At 43.5% G+C, this 23509-nt stretch overlaps 1 protein-coding gene across 11 annotated transcripts in view; it reads right to left on the bottom strand.

Annotated features, from left to right (window-relative positions):
- The window catches only part of CELF2 (CUGBP Elav-like family member 2), a 789880-nt gene that overhangs the window by 143467 nt on the left and 622904 nt on the right, over positions 1–23509 (bottom strand). For all 11 annotated transcript variants that reach the window (XM_081128230.1, XM_081128238.1, XM_081128228.1 and 8 more), the window contains one exon: positions 16009–16205. In XM_081128230.1, the coding sequence (XP_080984356.1) occupies positions 16009–16186 (178 nt within the window). In that variant the 5' untranslated portion in view covers positions 16187–16205. The remainder of the gene's footprint in view (positions 1–16008; positions 16206–23509) is intronic.

The raw sequence follows: 23509 nt of genomic DNA, 5'->3' as shown, positions 1-23509 counted from the left end.
GGTGAAAGGGGGCCATGATGCCACAGGAATTTCAGTGGAGTGGAATTTAATGGGGTGGCCCAGGAGGAGCCTTTATAAATGAAATGGCATTTGCGCTAGACTTTGAGAGGCTAGGATATAAACCACCAGAATTGGGAAGAAGAAGAAATAATACCTCTAGGTAGAGGAAATGGGTAGGACTCAAGGCATGGGAGTCGAAATCCAAGGAGTGTCCAGGAAATAATTCGGTGTCATTCAACAAACATTATTAAGCCCCTGTTGGCTACCACACACTGCACTAAGAGGTAGGTATACAGAAATGTCACAGGCAACTCATACTCTGGAAGAGAATAGATTTTGAAATGAAACAGACAATTTCAGAGTAATAATCATAAATATTGAGAATAGAAATATGCCCAGAATGCTGCAGGAACCCGACAGGCAGGACAGTGTAATGGTTAGGAGCATAGACTCTAAAGACAAATTATTTGGGTTCAAATCCCATGTCTGCTACTCATTTAGATGTATTTGTTAACTAAGCTTCAGTTTTCTTTGGTATAAAATGGGTGCAAAAAATAGTATTTGCCTCATAGGATTGTTGTAAGGATACAACAAGGTATTGTATATTAAACCCTTAGTACAGAACCTGGCACATAGCAAGCATCCCATATAAGTATTAGTTGTTGCAGTTGCTATTGTTGAAACTACCGAGAATTGGTCATGCTTCTGCTGAAAGGCCAATTTGTCAGCAGCGCAGGCTGCATGCTTAGCTGCTGCTGGGAGTCAAAGTTAGGCTGTAAGGGTTCCCCTAATCTCTCTGTCCTGCAGTTTTCTCATCTAGAGTAAACTGGGGAAACCAACAGCCTACTATGTGCCAGGCACTTTTCTGAATGCTGTGCATAAATGATCTCACTCGATCTGCATAACAACCATATTCATTTTGCAGGTGAGGAAACTGAGGCACAGAGGTGTCAGGTGACACAAAGAAAGTAGGTGGGAGAGGCTGGTCAGAAACTAGGCACTTTGTCTCCAAGGCCTGTTTGAGAACACAATGTTTAAGCGGAAGCTGGCATTTTATTTGGTAGGCAAAGGGTGAAAAGAGGCTCAACATGGCATGGAGATTAACCTAAACCAGGAAAGCTGACACCTAAACGTCACACCTCCCTTTCATATGGAGTTCTACAATTTATAAAACGCTTTCACTCGTTTTATCCACTTCTTCCCCTTTCTGGCCCCAAAATACTGAGGACCATTAACAGGGTAATAAACACAGCCTCACATAAGAAACACCTCAGCCCTGTGTATTTGAGGTTGCTGACAGAGATGGCTGGGGGATGGAGGGAAATTTTCTTCTTTTGAGACAGTGCTGAGGGCTAAGGGTGGATCCAGCCTTTCCCAATACCCAATAAGCTTTCCTAGTTAAAGGCTTATTTTCAACATGTACAGCGCGACCTTGAATAATGTCGTTTCGGTCAATGTAATTTCTTTATAACACAGATTAGATGCCATCGGAACTTAACTCTTGTTTATAAAATAATTAGCCTAGGGTAAAACTGGTTTTGTTAAAAATTGTTTTGCTTGCAGTCACAGAACCTACTGATGACATTAAGTGAGGACTTACTGTACTTAGCAGAACACTATATAAGAACAACTCGGATGTTCCTTCCCCCTATATGTACACTGCTGTTCTTAACCTTTATTGGGTCAGACAACTTTCAAGGGGGAAAAAAAGGAAGAATATTATAGACTCCCTCCCCAAGTCCTCAAACACACAGCCTTGGTGCACACCACCCCCATTAGACTCTGAAGGCCCTGTGGACATGTGCCGCACCTTCTGTCTTTGTATGCCTGGCACATTGCACACTGCCTAACACATAAGACTCTCAGAACATGTCCTAAGAATGCATGGAAGCCTCTCTCTGCTTCTCAGCAGAAACTCTCTGCAAATGGTAAGCAGTAGTTACTTCATTCATTCAATCTGCAGTGCATTTTGAATGTCTGTTCCATGCCATGCACTGAACTAGGCACAGGAATTTCAGAAATACAAAAGACAAAGTTTTCTAACAAGCAATTTAAGTTCCTCACAGGAAAGATACCTATGAATATAGGTGTTATAAATTCTAAAAGATTTTCAAAGTGTGCCTGGAGCTTTGATTTTTACAGGACAGTATTTTGTGCCTATTTTTATCTGAATCAATGCCAAGAGAGTAAATGGGAGACTCGGTTGTCTTTTGAACTCCATATACAATATTAAGGCTTAGAGGTAAGGTCAAATGGAACCCACATAGTGTAGGTAAAAGAAGTGGAAGCGTTATGAAAATTACTTCGAAGGATGTGTTAGATTTTAAGACTAGATCAGCAATTTTCCCAGGTATTCTCAGCCTTGATCAAAATATCACTTAATCTTTGTCTTAGGTTCCCCTTCTATAAAGTGGGGGCAATTCCTGGGGGTGTGGGGGAGGTGGCTGGAGGGCAGGGGAGAATGTGATATGGCTAACGGCTTCCTCACTTTGAAATGTTCTAAAAATACAGCGTTTTCACTGCAAACATGTGATGGAATATGTGTCAACACAGCACTTTTTGTTGCTAGGGCGATCCAACCAATAGTTTTACATATCCTCACGCAGCTCCTCAGCTAATGCAGGGAAGAGAAAGCCACAGAGAGGTGGGCCCCTCTCTTATCTTCTCAGCGTTCTTGGCGTGGCATCTTGAAGATATGCGGCAGGCCCTCCAACTACTGATTAGTCTACATTCAACAATCAAACTCTGCCATCTGACACACTGTTCCTTTTGCCTCTTAAAATGTCACAATTTCATCTGCCTTGGAGTTTAGTCTGTGGCGTAAAAGCCTGACATGTCCCACTTAAAACTGTGCTCCTAACTACAGATTACAGTTAGGCAGAGAGAAAAACCCAAAAGACCTGATTTAAAAAATGTGCCTTTCATTTATTCATTACCTTTTCTTAACTCTTTTTCTTCCTTCAAAGTGATTAGGGCAAAGCCTTGGCTCCTGGAAGCACTGCCTTTACGGAGACATGGGCTTGGTGGAGGGACCCAACGTTTTCCCACCTCTAGAGGGGAACACAAGCCATGTTGGACTTGCAAAATCGCTAAGACCAGTCACCATCTGGCAGCTGTATGGTGGCCTGTGTAAAATGAACTGGTGGTCACAATCCAGTTCCCATTAGACAGATGTCCACTTCACAAAGAGAGCATCATACTCAGCAGCCTACTTGGCAAGGAGGAGGCAGGACTGGGCATGGAACTGCACTGACTTGTCCTGCCCAACCAGGCTTTTACTCAGTCAGGCTGAGGCGAGCCTCAGGGATTATGGCAGGTAGTCCGTCAGCGGCTCTTGGAGAACTCTGTGTTTATTGATCGTCTGACCCCTTACAGAACACCTCAAAGCACTTCTCAGGCACTGTCTCATTTATCCTACCTCGAAGCTGTGTTTTTCTAAACTAGGTTTTGGCTTGTTGAGTGGTTGTCTTCTAAGACCACCACCAGGATCCTGACTTCACTTGGGACAGAGACTGCAACAGCCCGATACTCTCTCATCAGCTTCCATTACAGTACTGGGGAGAGCGCTTGGTCAGAGAAGGCCAAGAAAGGTCCCCTTTAACCTTTCTTGGGCTACTTCCCATTCTTACCCCAAATGTACAAGTTACTGTTGAATCTTAAAGAGACGGGGCAAGAACAATGGTCCAAAATGTCTTATGTACCTGGACAACTCATTAAGCATCCTATAGAGAATTAAAACAGTGAAAGCACTATTTACTGTTTTGCCACTGAGGTATCTGATTCAATCTAGACAGTGAAACTAAGTGGGTCTGTTTCCTCCCTCCCTAATGAAAGTGCAAAAGGAAGGTATGTCTCCTGCACAGCAGCAGAGTGTACAAATTAAGCAATGCTTTTTCATTTTCTTAACTCATGCATATATTTTGGTTCACATCCTCTCTTTAATAATCTGACATTCTTTTTATAAAATTTACACACACAAACATAAACACCCAATTAAACAAACACCAACTAACCTGACTTAGAGAATCTCTAAGAAGCAACACAGAAAGTGAAAAGTAATAACTCTACTTCTTTATTAGATTCCATTAACTATGTAATATGCTAAGAAAACCTATTCAGAGTTGGAAATTACTAATATATTTCTTTACTAAGCAGAATGTAAGCCCATGTAAGGGATGCCTTCATAATATAACTTTTTCAAGAGAGACAGATGTTCATGTGTACAAAAGCTGATGTTAATGTGCTCATTTCCTTTTCACACTTGTGACTCTTTTAATAATTATCTTAAAGATACTGTGTCCAAAATAAGTGACCCTGCACAGGCTTCTGAAACCAGTGGTGATTCTGGGTGGGGTGCAGGGGAGGGTTAAGAACTAGCCTCTGTATGGAAATGGTCTTCTTGAGGATGGTTAGAGTTCAGGAGGCAGAGACATTCTTGCTATGACAGTTAGGAAACTTCACTCCCTTCATGGTCACAGAATGCTGCTCTAATTCCACTCAGCCACCTTCAAAATTGAGTGCAGCTGGGAATAAGAGAGGCCGTGTAAAAGAGAATGAAAAAACTGTGATACACTTTCAAAAATAACTTAAAAGTAACATCTTATCGATGGTAATTTAGTCAACTTGTCAACAATGTCAACTTGGAACAAATCATACAGAAAGATCTGTGTGCCAAAGACAAAAGCAAACCACACCCGAAAACCCCAAACAGGAGTCGAGAACAATATTAACACAGTCCAGTGTGCTGAGCACCATGACACGAGGCCTATGATTATAGAATGCCCATGGAAGTTTGGGCCAAAGCAAGATAATTTCTGAGTCTACTGTCCTCAGGGCCAGGGACACTAGGGTCAAGAATTCTGAATAATTACTGAGGTGTGAAATCTCTCAGTGTCTGATTCTGAGTTTTAAATACTGGTTTTGCCTACTATGACACTTTCCGCAGAGATCACTGTTGTTTTTACTGACTGCCTATTCCACTGCCTTATTCTACCATGTCCATCTCTTTCCCTATAGAGTCCTGATTTAAATTGTATAACGTTTTCTGGAAAACTAGTTGAGAAAGAAGCATTAGGAAGTTTCAGTGCTCTCAAATTTAAAAATAAGCCTTCCTAATACTTCACAAAATCAAGACACCCTTACTGCTGTGGATAAATTTTCACCTGTCTTCCTCTTCTCCATCTACCATATGTGACTTAATGTTCCCTATTCTGTTCCCACCCTGCCCCCAGGCACTGCATGAGGCAACTTACATTCAATATTCTTGAAACAATCGATTCCTCACAAGCCTGCCATGCAGATACATCCATTTGAAGAAATGGTGTTCAAAGAAGTAAAATTCTGGGTTTCCACAAAGTTTGAAATACATGCATGTGCTCATGTACGCAAGTACCTCCCCTGAGGGTGAAGGCTATTAGTCACTCTTTGGTGTCAACTGGATGGAGCTCCATCTGTAGTGGCCAGACCCTCTTTCTCAGGACCTGGCACCAACACTGTCACATAGGAGGCGAGCAGTGAAGGCCAACCGACACTTACCAACGTCTTAGTTATGCTTACAGGAGGGCTGCAAACTATGTATCCTTAGATTGAATGGAGAACCCTCAGGAAGGTTTGGTTAGTGACACTTTATAGGACAACTGCTCTTGTCCTATACTCTCTAAAGGGAAGAGAAAGAAGGGAAAGGGTATATGGGGCACACTGCCGAAAGGGAAGAGGGCAGACTCCTACTTCACATGACCTTGGGTTCCCATAACACTCCTGTTTCACCTTCATCATACAAACAGCACTGGGTTCTCTTGAGTGTATTTTCCAAAAGAGAAAACACATGCACATACACAAAACGGACGCTGCTGAGCCAAAGCTGGCTTTCCGTTTCAAAAGGACTAACAGTAGCCATCTTTCACAGCACTCAGTTCTTTCTCTCCTCTTGGGGCAGAGAACATGGCCTGTTCATCTGTATATTCTCAGCACCAAGCACAATGCCTTATACAAAGCAGGCACCGATGAATATCTACCGCCGCATGACTGGTGCTTTGGTAAGCTAACTTTCTGGGTCACATCTTTTATTCTTTCTATTCTACATTAAATTCAATATTAAATGGGACCCAGGGCTTTCAAGGCTACCCTAAGCCCCAAATTCCTCTTATAAACGAGCGAGGCATTAAGCCTCGGGAGAGCGCTGGCCAGAGGTCCACTCCTGGGGAACTGTAAGTTTGCTGCCGCCACCATCTCCGTAACTTTCATCATGTTCTCCGAGTTCACCACCTCTTCCGTGTAAAAGTTTGGCTCAAACTCTACAGTTTGCCTGCTGTTCCAACACTTTAAGTATAAGCAGCAGAATCCTAGGGTTTAGGATTAATTGAAAGAGCTTGTCCATATATAGCCTCACACTGTACTTTAGCATCTTCAAAACTTCAATCATATGCTCTTCTAACTTTTTTTTTTTTTTTTTTAAAGCACAAGCCCTCCTTTTATGTTTTGCTACAGCTTTTCCCCCTTTTCATTCTTGTGACTCAATGCTCTCAGGCCTTTTAAGTTAACCTCCTGACCTTTCTATCTGGGCTCACCTTCCTGGGCCTTAGAGACTCATGCTGCTCTCCCTTAGAACACCACCATCTCCTTGATATATCTTCAATAACCTGTCCTAATACTGGGCACAGTGGCCTACATAGGAGTGAAAAGCACTCTGTGACAAGTGGTGAATTACCTGTTCCTTAACACTTGGTGTCTGGGATCTTCATTTGTAATAGTTAGCATTTGGGGGCTGTTTTGACCATTAACTTGTCCGAGGCCTTGTTTCTTATGTTTCCCATTCTCCCTATTATTATGTCTCTCTACATGTCTAGGATGCTGTTTCCATTAAACCATAAAAGCTTTCTTTTTTTTCCCTACCTTAAACTAAAAAGGAGGGAACAAAAGAGAGCATTTCATGGACTTAGCGGGCAAGACACTATGAACACCACAAGACAACCCTGAAGACGACTGTGAAGAGATAGGTCTTGACCCACACATAGGTCAGGCTGTGAACGTGGCTTACATAGGCCTAACATACCCCAAAATATTTAAAAATGATCAGGTTCTGGGTTATTTAAAGAGTGTAATGAGTGGATATTCTGTTTCAATCTTTTAATTCATTTCTCGAATTCTAATTTATGATCCTCTAATGGAAACAGAGAAATTACATTCCTTTATTCTTCAAACTGATTACTGTCCAGAGTATATGTCTCCAATTTGGTTTCTCCAATTTGAATTAATACCAGAATGTGGATACTGGATTAGGGACAGCTTTCTCAGTCATTTACATAGAAAGTGAAAAAATATTGATTCTAATACCAATTCCTGTGGTGTTTCAATTGCCATTCCCATTCTCCTGGACCCATTAGTTTTTACCATTATAACTTGCCTGTTCGGCTAACTAGCTCCCTTTTCCATTTATAGCAAAACTTGCCTTTTTTTTTTTTTTTTTGCTTGCTACCTATGTGTCTGTTTATGTGACTCAGCAGAAAGAGGCCTTGTGAATCCAAGTACATCATAATCATAATCCATCGTGCCACATATGCCTTTTTTCTGTGTCCTTTCTCCATCGCATGTGCTCACCAAAGCAGGCTGGAAAATAACCTTAGACATTTGAAGAACAGGATTCTTTAACACATTTAATTAGTCTAGTTCCCTGTAAACTTCTCTAGTGTGATATCTAATGGATCACTGACACACCTAATGTCTAACTGATTTTCCACTGAATTTCACAGTATGGGTCAGAACATTTCCAAATCTCTTGACCAATTATCTTGAAAGCCAACATACTATCATCCATCATTTTTGTTACCAGAGCTTATAACCTATACCAATCTGCTGCTAAATCATATTATTTTAGTTTCGCTTCTACCATTTTGGCCAATTCTCTTCTCATCCCTTTTTGGCTTCCAATGGTTTTGAAGATCACAATGACTGTTCTGCATTTCATGGTGGTACATCCTGACACACATGTCTAACTGGAGGAAGGACTGTTCTAGTAAGAGGGCTGGGCTGGCCAATGTTAGAAAACAAAGCATGAGAATCAGTGGTCTGAGGACTAAACCTCGTTAGCATCTGGGGCCATCTGTCCAGGGATGAAAATTCATTCTTTTAAGAATCTATGAACACAAGAGAAGGAAAATGATACTAACTGTACTAACAGCGTTGTACATTTTACTATGGTTGGAATTCTTACAGATATTAAACTTCTTCAAAAGGTACGTAATGATTTTATTTAAATTTTTAATGCCAACATTCTGAACACTTCTAAAATATGGTTCATTTTAAATTTTAATTAGGAGCAAAGTTGGAAGGAAGTAAACCTTGCAACACCACTACCTGATTATCTGGGGCCTCTGGAGTAGGAGTGAGTGAGGGAGATGAGAGCAGGTCATGCTAGGCCAAGTGCCAGGCAAAGCCCATGAGTTTCAGAGTGACTAACAGCATTACCCTTTGAAACACTTCTCCTTCCGGGTAGAAAACTAGACTTCTCATTGCTAAAGGCTGGTTTCATAATGACCCACAGGATGGCAGCTCAGAATGGCACCACTGTGTAACTGATGGTGAAGCACCGCCATTATGGAGCAATCTTGTTGGGTACAAATAAAAGGAGGCTAAGACTCTAAGCAGGCAAACTATAAATGCACCAATGGGGAAGGCACATGGTGAGAGGCCCCAGACTGAGCTCTTCCAGTCAACCTGCAGCATGTGTTGGAGGAACTCCGACAGACATAAGCCATGAAGCCCTGGGTTTATTTCTCATGTCGAATTTCTACCAAGAAGTCTGTCTTCCTTTTGTCCAGAGCCTGTTCTCTTTATTCTTTTGCTACTTTAATTCCAGAAATGCAAATCTACTGGGGACAAGACGACTGGGGACCAGCTGATGTCCCCCAGACAGAGGAGAAGGAAACAAAAACGGTTAGAAGCAGCCTTAGGTAATTTCTTTTTGTCTTTGGTTTTGGCTCTCCTGGTGTGTCCTCTATATCTCCCCCACCCCCTTCATCCCTTTTTTCTCTTCAGAGATGTAAGAATCAAAATGTGCCCAGGAGAGATGTCATCTGCCAGGGTAGAAGCTGCTCTTCTATATAAACAAAAGAAATTCTGTTCTGTGCTAGACAGACGTAGCCCAGTCTCTCAGCACCAGGGTGTGGAGTATTTAGAGAGATTCTTTCTCACTATAAGAGAGTTATTTAACATTTCTATCATTTATCTCACTCAGTTCTATGGGTGTAGTCTGTGTAAGTCAAAATAATTAAAACCTCCATCTTGGGGGAAAAAAAGAATTGCTAAATTTTAAAAAATAACTATATAATATAATAAATGACTCAATCTGTCTCAGGATGTGATAAGACAGGGATCCCTGCCTGTGTGAATATACAAATTTTGACTGTGTTTTCTGTTTATCCGGTAGGACCTGGGTCAGCCAACAACGAAAGGATGTCACAATCGGTTACACGGTGATTTCTGTTAACATAAAATTAATTCAGGATGAAAGCATCCTTCCTGTAGGCCACGGAGGCAGCACTAACAAAACTGGGACTGTCCCAGAAAATCTAGGGCAGCAAACCTAGTTTTCAAGAAATTCAGGACAGAAATCCTATTCCCTGCTTGTGTGCATTAAAATGTGAAATTGGCTAGTCTTCCTACATTTTCAATTCTTCCTCAATTACTGATTTCAAGATGACATAGCTTTAAAAAACTGGCTCCAAGTCCATTTCTATTACTAAAGGAAAGTTTCTGACACAGTGTTTTGTTTTTTTTTAAAAGAAAGGAAGGAAAGACTAAAACATGAAAATGAACCTCTCCACTCCCACTGCACTCCTCCCATACGATTCCTTTAATAAAAAGGTCGAAAGTGTTCTTTACAAACCTTTTACATTTTGAAGAATAAAGTTTGTAAGATTATCAAGTCCCTTTAGACTAGCAGCATTCACCCTGTTCTTTCACTGAACATGTCGAACAACTCCAAAGCAGGTATTATTGCTACTGTAAGGATAAAAAATTGAGGCACGTTCTCTAAACTACCTTGTGACAATAAATTTGTAAGTCTCCGACTCTCCAGGGCCTGCTCTCATTCTACCACAGCACAGAAGAATCTTCTGGCCTCAAGGCTGTCCTCCTGCCAAATTCTGAAATGAGTGAAATTAGGCTTTGGTGCCTTCCACCCTTCTCTTCGCCTCTCCCGGTTAATTCAGGCCATCTCGTCTCATTCTCCAGAAACTTTTCCATTGTACTGAACTGGGAAGAGATTAGAGCAACTCAGATTTTATTAATGAATTCTTGAAGACTGAAGTAAAGGCTTTACGATGGAAAGAAGCAACTCATATTCTGTCACAGCCTAAGCTCCGTGGAGGTGGGGAGAGGGATCGAGTTACCGAAGGCAGGCGAGCTGAGCTGCTGTCCGGCCCGCTGGCCTCCCAACTGCTGACTGACCATCAAGAGCATGAAATGGTAACAGCATCAGAACCACTACAAAAGCTGCGTTTTTGAAATTTAAAGTTACTAACCCTTCCCAGAGGAGCCTTGAATTTAATCTTTGTTCCACCCAGAAAACTCTGGGCTCTAGGCACTGGAAGGGCTGCAGCTGCACCGCAGTTACGCCACGACCTCTGAGCACAAGACGGGAAGAAAGGAAGTTTTGTTCCAGTCCGTGGCACATAGTGAGAGTCGGCACAAGCCACTTCCCACTTCTAGTTCTCCTCTGGCTGAGAAGTTGCCAAAGGGGGTAAAATGGGATCAGCGAGGCAGTAGGTTAGGACCGAGGGTCTGCCTCACCATCCAGTCGGAGATGCCAAGGCTAAAGTTTTATTCTAATCACTGAGCACAGGCTCCTCGGCGGTCCTTTCTGTAAAACCAGGTGAACTATGCCTAACCGGCTGAGCTTAGACAAATGTAACTAGCATTCCTTAGAGTAAGCTTCTTCAGGGTGCTATGAACTTGGGTTATAGTTTTGATTAAAACTAAAATATCAAGAGAGTGATGATCCAAGGCACGGAACTTCCCTACCCCTTTAGAGGTTCCGAACTCGGTCTCAGTGAATACAATCTAGACCTGCCACCTCTTCCACTGCCCCTGATCCACGATCTCCAACTCCTCAGCCCCTGCAGCTTCTCCAGACCAGGGGCTACCTTCTGTCTTCACCAGCTTCCTTACCTTAGACCTCAGAGAACATCCTAATGCATTCAGTACCCTTCCTGACCTTCTACCACATCTCCAACTCAGGTTCCCGATGATTCTCTTTCTCTGCTCACCCACTGATGGGCAGTCACAGAGCCACCACCTTAGTGTAAGTGGGCCCACCCTGCTCTTCAGCAATCCTGCTGTTTTTTTCCCCCAATCAGATTTTACAAAGCTGTCATTTTAAACCTTTCCGATTCTTCTTAAGTCTTCAGCTCCACCCGGCCTTCTCAGGAATGTACTATCTACTGAGAAGACTGAAGGCATCTGTACTGAGTGTCACCCCCGTCCCCCACATCACACTGCCGTTTACTCTGTGTCACTTCCTCCTAACTGCCCTGCGGTCTCCTACACAGGATCTTTCCTCCTTTTTGCATGTGCTCTTCAGCCACTCCTCCTGCCTCTTCAAGGACCTCGATTCCTATCATACTTATACTTTCACTATCGCCTTTTGCTCTACCTTCTAATCCTTTGTTTAAAAGACAAACTATATCTAAGCTTTCTCTCTTTCTTTCTTTTTTTCTTTCTTTCATGACCAGACTACCAGAAAGGGTAGTCTCCACTCACAGGCCTGTGTGTAAACCTAGCAGTCCTCTCCCGACCCTGACCTCCACGGTTCTGAAACCCTCTTGAGTCCTCTCAACCACCGAGTCCAGTGGCTTTCCTTGGCCTGCATCTTTCTTGACTCTTCTGTGGCACCGAGACTCAACACAATCAAAACTGAACTGAGGATTCCTCTCCTTCCCTGTTCCCACCATCGCTGATTGCTTTCCCATTTCCCCCAGTTAAGCCAAAACCTCCTGGTCATCATTGCCTCAATTTAATGGTCAAGTATCCTTCCTTCCACCAGGGTCAAGTCTGTATCAGTCAATTCCTCCCTCTCCCTTGCCATGACCAAGAGCGCCCCTGTTTAACTCCAAGTACTTCAGACAGTACACTGCACCAGTCTCCAGGCTCTTTCCCCCTTCATAGACCCTCAATCATCTAACAAATAAAGTTGAAACATTTTAGCCTGAGAATTAAGGCCCTCTAAGAACTGGATCGAGTCTGTATTTCTAGACATCATGACCTTTCCCTCTTCCATGTCATGTATTATTCCACACTACCTCTGAACTATGGGAGAATTCACAGTTCCCAGAGCCATCCTGCATTTTCTTACCTCCATGCGTGAATCAGGTCAGTTCATCCACGTGTAATGTTCAACACTGTTTTTACTTACTGAAATTCTATTTTTTTTCAAGATTTGGTAGAGATGTCATCTTTCCTATCTCGCTAGCTACAAGTTATCGACTCCAACCCTGAACTTCCAGAGTTCAAATATGCTCATCTCTTTCTTACTTCCTCTTATTTTATGTTCTTTTAGAACATGAAACCTGTGTACTGGCCTCTTTGTTCCTATTGGACTGCAAGTTCTTGAGGACAGTGATGAAGATAATTTTAGTAATAACCACCACCACCACCAGCTCCTACCATATTCCAGCTCTGTGAGAGCATATAACTCCATTTCAGCAACCCTATGAGGACCTTTTCCACTTTCAGATGTGATTAAATAATGTGCCCAAGACCAGCACCCAGGAGTGGTAGAGCCAGCAACTGAAGTTAGGCTTGTCTAACTTCAAAGCCATGCTCTTAACTACTCTGCAGTATTTCTCATCCATAAACTTGACCAATAATCATGGAATAAAACATCCTCTCCGTAAGCCCAAGTAGGTGGCACAGTTGACTTAGCCCGTTTCCCCTGAGTTGCTCAGCCTGCATGGTCAACAGATACATTTATAGGGAGAAGAAACAGACAGCTTAGGCTCTAACTCTTGGAAGGATGATTTCAGAAATGGGAAAATGTTTTTATACCTCAAGTGCAATGTGAGAGAATAATCTGAGTCACCTGGATTAGGTAAGACCTTGACCTGGTCTCCTTCCTTGGAATCATCAAAGTCAGTAAGGCAATGAATCAAGGTCACTCTGTTTAAATTACATTTAGAGAGTGCCTTTGAAATTCTAATTTCTGAGGCTCTGCCATCAGCTGTGAGAAAACATGATAATTGTATCCTGCTGGTAGAGTCAGGGCCAAAGTAAATGTGGGGTCCTATTTTACACATGAACAGGCAAATGACATGTGACATACACAGGTATCAGTGTAAAGAATAATGGTGGCTGTTGCTCTCTATTCATAAGCGGCTAAGGGCTCTAATCCTCCAAGAGGAATGTCATTACACAGCTCCAATCCTATCACGACAAATACCGGTACAACAGAGATGTCTGTATAACAAAAACCCTTTCAAGCTCTGGCTGACAGTCCATGTACTTCCAGCAATATTTGATGTGACACTTGGAGTTCACAGTAATGGGAATTGACCTATATTTCCAAAGGTAAGATTTGAATGATTTCATCTGTAACTTCTATCCCATGATACCATGAGTTGGAGTGATGTACAAGCTAAACCCATAAGAACTAAACAAAAGACAGAAACAAATCAACCCTGCTCTTAAAGGGCAAAATTCCTTCTTTTCACCTGGGGTACACTTAGGGCAAGGAGAAGGCCTCTGACCCAACCCTAAAATGGAGCAGAATAAGGCTGGTTTGTGGCCTCACCTCATGGAGAAGCAAGCTGGGGTAGCACATGAAGACAGATGGACTGTGCTCAAATTTCTACTCTGCTTCTTCCTAGCTGGGTAAACTGGATGAACATTTCTGAACTTTTTCTAAGCTTCATCTGCAAAATGTGACTAATACCACCTACTTTCAGGATTTCAGTAAGAACTACACAAGATAAAAAATGTAAAACTCCTCACATAAGACTTGGTACAGAGCACGGGCTCAAAACGCCTTCGTAGGGCTTCCCTTTCCTTCCAAGACTGTGGCTTATGCAAACTATTTTAGTGAAGTGAGTTATGAAACCCTGTGAATGAAGTTAAATTGTAGAGTCTCAAATGTATCCTGATGAAGAGATTGCTCAGAGGAACATCAGGAAAAAAAGAGAAAATGGTGGAAGAACTGGGCCATGCACAAGTACTCACTTGACTGAGAGGAAGGTTTCTTTGGCTGAAGTAAGACAGGAGAATCCGAAGATAAAATATAAAATGCAAGTAACCAGGCACTGTAGCAATAAATGAGCTTTGATCATTCTATCAGAGGTCATTTTGAAAAATGCCGAATACACTGAAATTTGGAGGCATGTTTTCCTAGTTAAGAATTGTGGCTGTTGCTCTGAAGCACTAGTTCACTGCCTCTGGCCTCGTTTTCTGTGGGTGTCATTCTACATGGTAGGAGAGCCCTCACTTGCTAAGTCCAGTCCAGGGCATTATACTCAGTAGGATACTGTGGAAGTTAAGTATTAAAAAGCAAATTCTAGTCTTCTCCATTTGGGAAACATGTAGGCAAACAGCTTAGGAATATGACCCATAAAGGTTCTATTAACACTGCCCCAATTTGTGATGTTTTTAATCCTTCTGTTTTAGATTATCTAACTTCCTAGTTTTCAAGTTATAGATAACCACGTTTGTGGTGACAAAATTTTATTTATGTTCTTTTGAAACTACTCTTGGTATTATATGATCATGATTTGAGATAGAAAATGAGAGCCTTATGAACATAATCTGAAGGTATGTCTGTTCACCTTTATAAAATAAGTATTAGGCTTTTAAATGTCTTAAAAGGTTCTAAAAAGTGCTATCAGGCCTCTGCAAATACAGGGAACAAGAGATGGGCCATTTCTCAGTCACAGGATGGCAGCATTTTAATCATTACTTAGTCCAATCCCTTCACCTTGACAGCGAGGAAGAGGCTCAGAGAAAAGTGTGTGCTGATATTCACGTGCTCAACAATGAGCTTGCAGGAGCTCTTATGAGAGGCTACATACCAATAAAATAACAGGCTGAACAGAAATATGAAGATACAGAGAAAAGGGAAGTGTGGACTCACAGAAAGACAGAGGAGCCCTGGGCAGAAAGACCAAAAGATCAAGAACAGAGAAAGAACCAAATTGCTAAAGCAAGGTTAAAATACCAACAGAGACCAAGCGGCAGCAAGGAGTTAAATATAGTCTGCAAGGGGCTTGCAAAGGATGACTCTAATACACTGAAGCTTCAGTGTGGTACAGAGGCTGCTGGCTTCTCTCTAGTTTAATAACTGTCCCCCCTGCCCCCAACATCACCCTCATCTTAAAATGGAGGCAGTAAAAGCCACCAGATTGTACATGTGAATTTTACCACTGGTAAGGGCGTAAACCACAAGCATTTTGAAGGTGTGCTAACTAACTCAGGCCACTAGGGTGTTACTTCCCGCCCCCAAAGGCACACTTCACCTAAGGATGCCCATCTAGACCCCCAAGGATTGATGTCCCTCCTCAAAGTGTAGCCTTTATTCCTCAGGCCGGTGGGATCGCACTAACTGTTCCTAAGGCATTTCAGGATCCCCACGGGCTACGGAAAAGTGCAATGCAATTGTAATTACATGAGCAATAACGGGAAGGTAGGGGTGGAAAGAGTTACTCCTGAAATGCAGGGCTGAAAAAAACGCTATTCCTTAGAGAGGCAGCCACTCCACTGAAGAAGGGGAGCCTGCGCTGCCTAGAAAGTGACCTCGGGAGAGCAATCACGCGCCCGGCAGAGGCGCGGCCGCAGCCGCGCCCCCTCCCTGCGCTCCTCCTTCCCGCGTCCCGCCGGCTCGGTCCACCTGCCCGGGAGGCGGGCGGGGGCGCGGGGAGGAGCCGGCGGGCGCGGGGCGCGGGGCGGCGGGCGGCTCCCCGGCAGCTCTCCCTCCCGGACGCCTGCGGCCCCCGGGCCCCCCGCCCCACCGCGCACACCCCGCCGCTGTACCTTTACTCTGGGGAGGGTTCTGACTCCGGTCCCGGAGGACGTTGATCTGGTAGACGGCTCCGTAAGGCTCAAAAAGTTCTTTCAGCTCCTTTTCCGACCAAGACCGGGGGATCTGCCCGACAAACATCTTAATGGCATCTGGGTCTGGTTGGTCTGAGTGATCCAAAGCGCCGTTCATCTTGTTGGCTGTGCCGTTACTGTCAAAAAGGGAACCGGGAGCCAGAGTTAGGGCTGCACCGTGAGGGACAGGAAGAAAAAAAAATTGGGGGGTGGGGGCGGGGAGGCGGAAGGAGGGGGGAGAGGAGCGTGGGGCAAAGTGCCTAATGAGTCGTAGAAATTTGATGAACTAAAACAAAGCACAGGCACCATTGGGCTGCTCCTCGGCGGCGGCGGGCTCTCTCTGCAGGCGGCTGCTGCTCAGCACCCCGCCCGAGCCCGAGCCCAGGGCAGCGCCCCGCCGGCTGTCACCCGGGGCGTGGACATCTTGAAACCCAGCTCCGAGGCAGCTGCAAGTTAAGTGCAGGTCTCGTTCTGCAAGGCTGCCATCAATGCATCCGCAGCCTTATCAGCCTCACACTGGCTCTCGTGTGGAAAGAAAGGCAGGGCTGGATTTCTGCTGGATTCCTTCCCGCCCCCCCCCCCCCAACCACCGCGTTCCCCTCCCCTTTTGGGAGATTTTTTTTGGGGGGGGGGGGAGGAGAAGAGAGGTGATAATGATAAAGTCACATGAAAAGAAAATGAAACACTTGGCAGTCCGTCAGATGACTAATGCAAGATGCTGATGATGAATTTGCAGAGCGCGCGAGGCATCCATGTGTGCATCAAATTAGTACGTTATTGCTGCTCGGAATGGAAAGTGCTCCAGCAATGCGGCTGGGCGCAGCCGATTGGCTGCCTCCGCTGGCGAGAAGGGCCAGGGCAGGGAGGGGGCTCCCGTTTAAAAAGCACATTGTTTATGGGACCCAGGCACAAAGGGTTTAATTCAGGGAGGCAAAGGCGATCTCAGAATTGCCTGCTTTGTGCCAGGGGGGGAAAAAAAATGCAGCCCCAGAAAGTTGAGTTCCCGCTAAAGGACACTGAGTATTCCAAATCTTTCACACTCCATAAATTGCTCTCTGTATGCCTGACTTCCAGATGTTGCACTTGAGTTCTAAACAATCACACGTTTGGAAGAGAAAAGAAGGAAGTCTGCCTTTTCTTCTCCTAGCTTCAGTAAATATTTGGGGATGATACAAAGAGTAAGGACATAAGCCTTTACCTATCAATCTTCCTTAAGGCTTAAAAAGCCCCCATTTGGAAGAGAGAAGGCTTATTTAGAGCCTGCAATTCTAGTCATCATGAAATATGATGAGGAGGACGTTCATTTTTTACTTGGATTCCCCCCTATTTGACCTTCAGTAAATAATAAAGCAAAACCACATACCCTCTTTGTCTCCCCCCCCCCCCCCCAATGCCCCCTAAACCCACCTACTCTGCCAAGTGACAGGGCTGAATGCCCTGAGCAGCATTCATTTGCAGTACTGCCCTCTTGGTTTTGCTTCTCGGCCCGTGAAAAGAAAATGCACCTAAACAAGCACAAACCTAGCAGACAAAATACCCACAGAGCCAGGTCCATGATCGTCCTCCAGCCCCCAGCCCCAGAGGCAGAAAAGTCAAAAAGGACCCACGTAAAGGAAAACTTCACCGCCAGCGGCAGGTGCCACTTCAGTGCGGTCTTGGGGTAAGGATAAGAAGGTATTTTAAATGATGGCAAATACTACTCGCTAGGACCTGGCTTTAATTTCTACTTCTTCTGATCCCCCTATTTCATCACTTTATTTTTTTTTATCCTTGAGATAAACAATCAAACTGTCTCACTTGGAGCACTTTCAGAGCTTTCTCTAATCAACCTTATTGTTATAAAACATGTTCTGCTAAATAAAATATTGAGCACAAAATCTCCTTGCAACAATTTAGGTGTAGGGTAATGCTTGTTTATATTACAGATCAATCGTTTATCTTGTTCCTGTGCACTTTTATTTCTTTTCAAATCACCCTTTGAGAATTCAATAAACACTTTATTAACCCCATGAAGCTAACTTTGGTGGGGTGGAGGTGACAGAGCCCTACACAGAGCAGAATGTAGTGTTCACAACTCCTTGGGAGCTTGGAGTGTGGCAAGACTTATTTCTGGGACAGGAAGGACTTGTGGTTAGTGCTGTTGACAATCAGCTAGATTGAAGAGAGGAAGGCATTACCACAGGTTCAGCTAACAGAGAACGGAAGTTAAAAAATGGGGCTGTTGCATCTGGTCTCTAAAAGCAGTTAGTACAAAGAAGGAGCTAGGTGAGAGTATACCAGTCCCAATATCTAAACTTAGAATTCTAGAGCACGGATCCCTTAGTGTCTCTCCAAATGAGGGGCCATTCTTACTTTCTCCAAAAATGCACTCACTGAGGCACATAAAGGAGGGGAGACTGAGAAGAGGACATCCCTTATACCTTTGGTCTTTATGCTGGTGAGCCCATATTTATAATCCCTCTCCCATCAGCCATACTTCAGAAATGCCTGGAGACCTCTTATCACCCTGAGGCAGTGGGATGTAGGACTCAGAGCATGGGCTCTGAATTCTGGCACCACCAAATCCTAACTGTGCCACTCTGGGTCTCAGACTCTTCATCTGTAAAATGGGAATAGAGACTTCATCTCCTACAGTAGTATGCTTAGTACAGGAAATGGCCCAGAGTAAGTGTCTAATAAGTGTTAGCTATTTCTATTTTTAATCTTGTCTTTGCAGTTGTGACATACTTGAAATGAAGTAGACATCACACGTCTACTTTTCAACCCAAATTTTCTCATATAGACTCAAACACAACTCATATCCTAAATAATAATGTGTATTTTTTTTTAAAAAAATATATCTTTATTGATTTCAGAGAGAGGAAAGGAGAGGGAGAGAGAGAGATAGAAACATCAATGATGAGAGAGTCATTGATCTGCTGCAGCTCACAACCCGGGCATGTGCCCTGACCGGGAATCGAACCCTGATAGCCTGGATCCTAGGTCGACGCTCAACCACTGATCCATGGCTGGCCGGGCAATAATGTGTATCTTTTAATGAGCATTTATAGGTCAGATACTGTGCTAGGTACTTTACATACATTATTTCTAATCCTTATAACAACTGTAGAGAAAATAGTATTTTCCAGATGCAAATATTTAAGGAATAAGTTCATTTCCTAAAATGACCAGCTTGTAAATTATAGAGGTAGAATTCAAACCTAGGCCCAATGGGCTCCAAAGCACAACATATTTCTAATCCATCATGTTGCCAAATATTGCATCGGCTCTGCCTTGAACTGAGAGTGTACAGCTCATGGCAAATCTATAAGACAAGGCCAAGAACAAGACATACTGGGCCCCAGGAATCCCACTGCCAAATGAAAGGTACCACTGCAAGAAACACACACCCCCTGTCCTCTTTCTATCTGTGGAAATGCTGAACTTCAAGAGTCTGTTAAGACTACTTTACAGCCCACATTTTCTCACTAATTACATCAGTGTCTCCATCTCTAGACTCCCCTCCTCTCTGTTCCTGTCACCTCAATGAGTGCCTCTCAGCCACATCTACATCCCTTCTAACTACTTGCATTTTGCAAACAATCATTCCAAATATTTGCATCAAATTTGCATAATGATCCCTTCCTTAAGTAAATCCAAGGACATTTAGCTGTCACACAAATCAACAACCACAACAACAGCACATCTTCCCCATGGAAAGCTTCCTTGTCCGACAGGGGTCCCACCCTACCCATGTCCCACGTGTGGATGAATCCCACGCCCCACAGTATTGCAATAGCCTAGTTAACTTCGTTCTAACGCACACAAATGCCTGCTTTGGACTCCCAACTTTCTGCCTGGCTGAGTTCATTTTTAGCAGAGACTTACTGAGTTCTTTTGTCCTCGTGGGGATGTCAGCACTGACATTTCTAAGTAAGCCAGAAATTGTGTGTCCCACAGTTAAACCTTTGGGGGTACTTGCCAGAGGCCACCAAGAGCCAATGTGCTGTTCAGAGGAGTAATTATGTGAACAGATACCCCAAATCTCAGCAAGACTCTCAGTTAGATCTATTTACTAGAATCTGATATAAGACTTAGAAAATTGAACTAGCTCGCTTCTCTGCACTCCCCAGACATCCTCAGCACCCACTACAGTACAGGAATTAATTCAAATTCAAATACTATTTCTTGAGGGCCTACTCTTTTCTAGAAACCTTTGCCAGGTGTTTGACATCCAACATCACAACAGCTCCAGGAAGCTGAAATCATTATCCCCATTTTGGAAATAAAGTAATTGAGAATCATGGAGGTGAAGTGACTTATCCTATGTCACACCCCTAAGAGGTGCCTGCGGAATATGGACACATGAAGATGTAAAGGCCAATTGTCGTCACTTAATAGTCCATGAACTGGGTTTCTCTAGGGCAGGGGTGGGGAACCTTTTTTCTGCCAAGGGCCATTTAGATATTTATAACATCATTCGCTGGCCATACAAAATGATCAACTTAAAAATTAGCTATGAAAAAAGCTCCTAGATTTATTGAATTTCGAGTCCTGCCTGCAGTTGCCTTGGCAGGGCTAGAACAAATGACATTCCCTGCCCCTGCTCTAGGGTGATGTTTCCTGTGGACTCAGTGGCCATGTGCAGGCCCTAGACACAGGCACATACATCTCTGCTGGCACCAACCTGAGTGCCAATTATGCTTTTTCACGTGGCAAAGAGCCAACTATAAGGCTCCTCCCGGACAGATGCCATATGGAACCAGACCACAAGTCAGAGAGCACTAAGTCAGTGGGCATTGGTGGTATTGGTCTCAGAGCCAAGAGGGAAATATAATGACGTTTAGGGAAAAAAAACGAGAGTGCTTACTTTTTGCTTTCAGCACAGGCACTGACCTACTTCTGTACTCCATTCTGGAGTAAAGAGAAGTAGATCAACAGAAGATATGCAAAATCCTTGCAGGGTCCTCTAAGTAGTAAAATGTTAAAATTTTAATAATTGGTTGAAATAAATGCATTACTATTATTATCATTATTAATTCCAGGACAACAAGCTTTTATAAGGCTCAGAGAATTCCAAGCTTTCTTTTGGAGAATGGAAACAAAAGAATTGGTATTTTTATTCTTTCTTTTGTTCCTTGGATAGCAACTTTCTGCATTATATCTCCTTTATTTACATAAAGGGAAGAACAACACATTTACAAAAGGGGTATGAGAAATGCCAAGTGGCTAGAATTATATTCATGCTGAAAAAAAGACATAAAGTGCCACCTTCAGAAGATGAACAAACCCAAAACCAACACACAAAGATGCCCTGTCTTGGAAAAATTCTGTATAAAGATGGCTAATCTCCCTGGTGCTTAATAATCTTATTATTCCCATGCTTTTTAATCCATCTTACTTTTTTTGTTCTGTGGAATATCCCCTGTCAGTTCTGTCCAACTCTGTGCAATGATGGAAATGTCATAGAATTTGTACCATCCAGTATGGTAGCCACTAGTTACATGCGGCTACTAAAGAATTGCAATGTGGCTATTCCAACTGGAAAACTGAATTTAAACTTTATTTCACATTAAATTTAAATAGTACTAAATGCAAATATACCTTTAAAAAACTAATCTGAATTTGAGATTCACTAAAACATTATTCCATCAGGAGGCTGTTTTGGGAAAATAGGAATGAGGACCCAGGAAAATGACGTGAAGGCTTGAGGCACACCATAGCATGTCAGTGGGACCATGGGACCGTGGGACCGTGGGCTGGAGGGCCTGGGTTCTTGTGTCATGGCTCAGCATTTAATTAACTGTGGGATCCCAGGCAAATCATATAACCACTCTGTATCTCAGTTTCCTCACTTGTAAAACAAAGAGCAAAATAATTTCCATCTGGCTCTTTTTTTTTTTTTTTAATCCTCATCTGTGGATATTTTTTCCATTGCTTTTCAAAGCAAGTGGAAGGGGGAGAGAGAGAGAAACACCGATGTGAGAGAGACACGTCAATTGGTTGCCTCCTGCATGCTGACCGGGGCTTGAGGTATGTGCTCTTGGCCGGAATCGAACCCAGGACCCTTCAGTCCTCGGGCCGACTCTCTAACCACTGAGCCAAACCAGCTACGGCCCACCTGGCTCTTAATTCCTGTAATTTTACAGTTATGGTTTGGACCTAGATGATGATATATGGAAATGATAACTTATATAACATGACCAGCTGCCTGAAACCTTGGGGTGATTCCCTGTGTCCAATTTAGCTCACAAGTGACTAAGGCATGGGCCGGGGAGCTGACAAGGTGTCACCTGCACTGTGGAGAGCAGCCTGCAGGCTCACACAGAGCCGCTGAACTTAGGGTTGCTGCCAGAGCTTCATCTCTCTCAATTTGTGCTAATTCTTCCTAATAGCCCAACTGCAGTCCCACCATTTCAGTCAGCAGCTGAATTGTTTTTAAATATCACCTGTACTTAAATAAGAGCGCATGAAGACATAGGCTTTGTTTGGTGATTGCAGGAAACTGTCCAAGACTAAGCTGAAAGAGGGAAAAGCAGAAAGAACTTGGTGAAGGGCCTGGTGCCTTCTGGCGGGCAACAGAATAGGCACGAAATCCAGTATTATGAACCACCTCTTACATGGTCCACGTTATGATTTAAGAACAGAATTCTCTCCTCGAATAGCAATGTGGCACCTGGACACAGCATCAGTTCATTACCACACTATGCAGAATATATCAGAGGACTCAGACAAGGTCGTGCTCAGGAGCCTCCACCCTCTACTCTCCACTCACCAAAGCCTCTCAATTTAGGAAAAGGAATCAGCTGTCATACAACCTCATGCTCTGGGAATTGCATCTCCCTTTGAAAATGCACCACATTGCCTGGCCAGGCGTGGCTCAGCGGCTGAGCATTGGCCTAGGATCCAGGAGATCATGGTTTGATTCCCAGTCAGGGCACATGCGCAGGTTACAGGCTCGATCCCCAGTTGGGGGCATTCAGGAGGCAGCCAATCAATGACTCTCTCATCATTGACGTTTCTCTCTCTCCCTCTCCCTTCCTCTCTCTGAAATCAATAAAGACATATAAAAAAAAAATGCACCATGTCAAGGTCACTGGGCAGAAAGCCTCCACCTTCTGTGACTACCTTTCAACAGAACACCTTTGTCACTGACACACACAGCTACATCTTAACTGCAGTGGGATCCTGGGTTGCTGAGTGACTCTAGTAAACTCAACAAAACTCTCTGGATGTGTTTTCTCACCAATAAGATGATCAAGCCACTGACGTTCCTATGTTTACCTGGAAGGTATTGTTACCACTTACCAAGCGTAGCCAAAGTGTGTGGGTCACGGCCACACCAATACAGAATGGGGTCCCAATGTCTAAGGTGAGATATCTGTAGATTGGCTGAATTCACAGATGATTCACTGGATCCAATGATACCCCAAGTCAGAGATTTTCAATCTTTTTCATCTCA

The sequence above is a fragment of the Miniopterus schreibersii genome (assembly GCF_964146895.1).
Source record: "Miniopterus schreibersii genome assembly, chromosome: 1".
NCBI lineage: Eukaryota > Metazoa > Chordata > Mammalia > Chiroptera > Miniopteridae > Miniopterus > Miniopterus schreibersii.
This window is presented reverse-complemented; position numbering and strand designations above follow the sequence as displayed.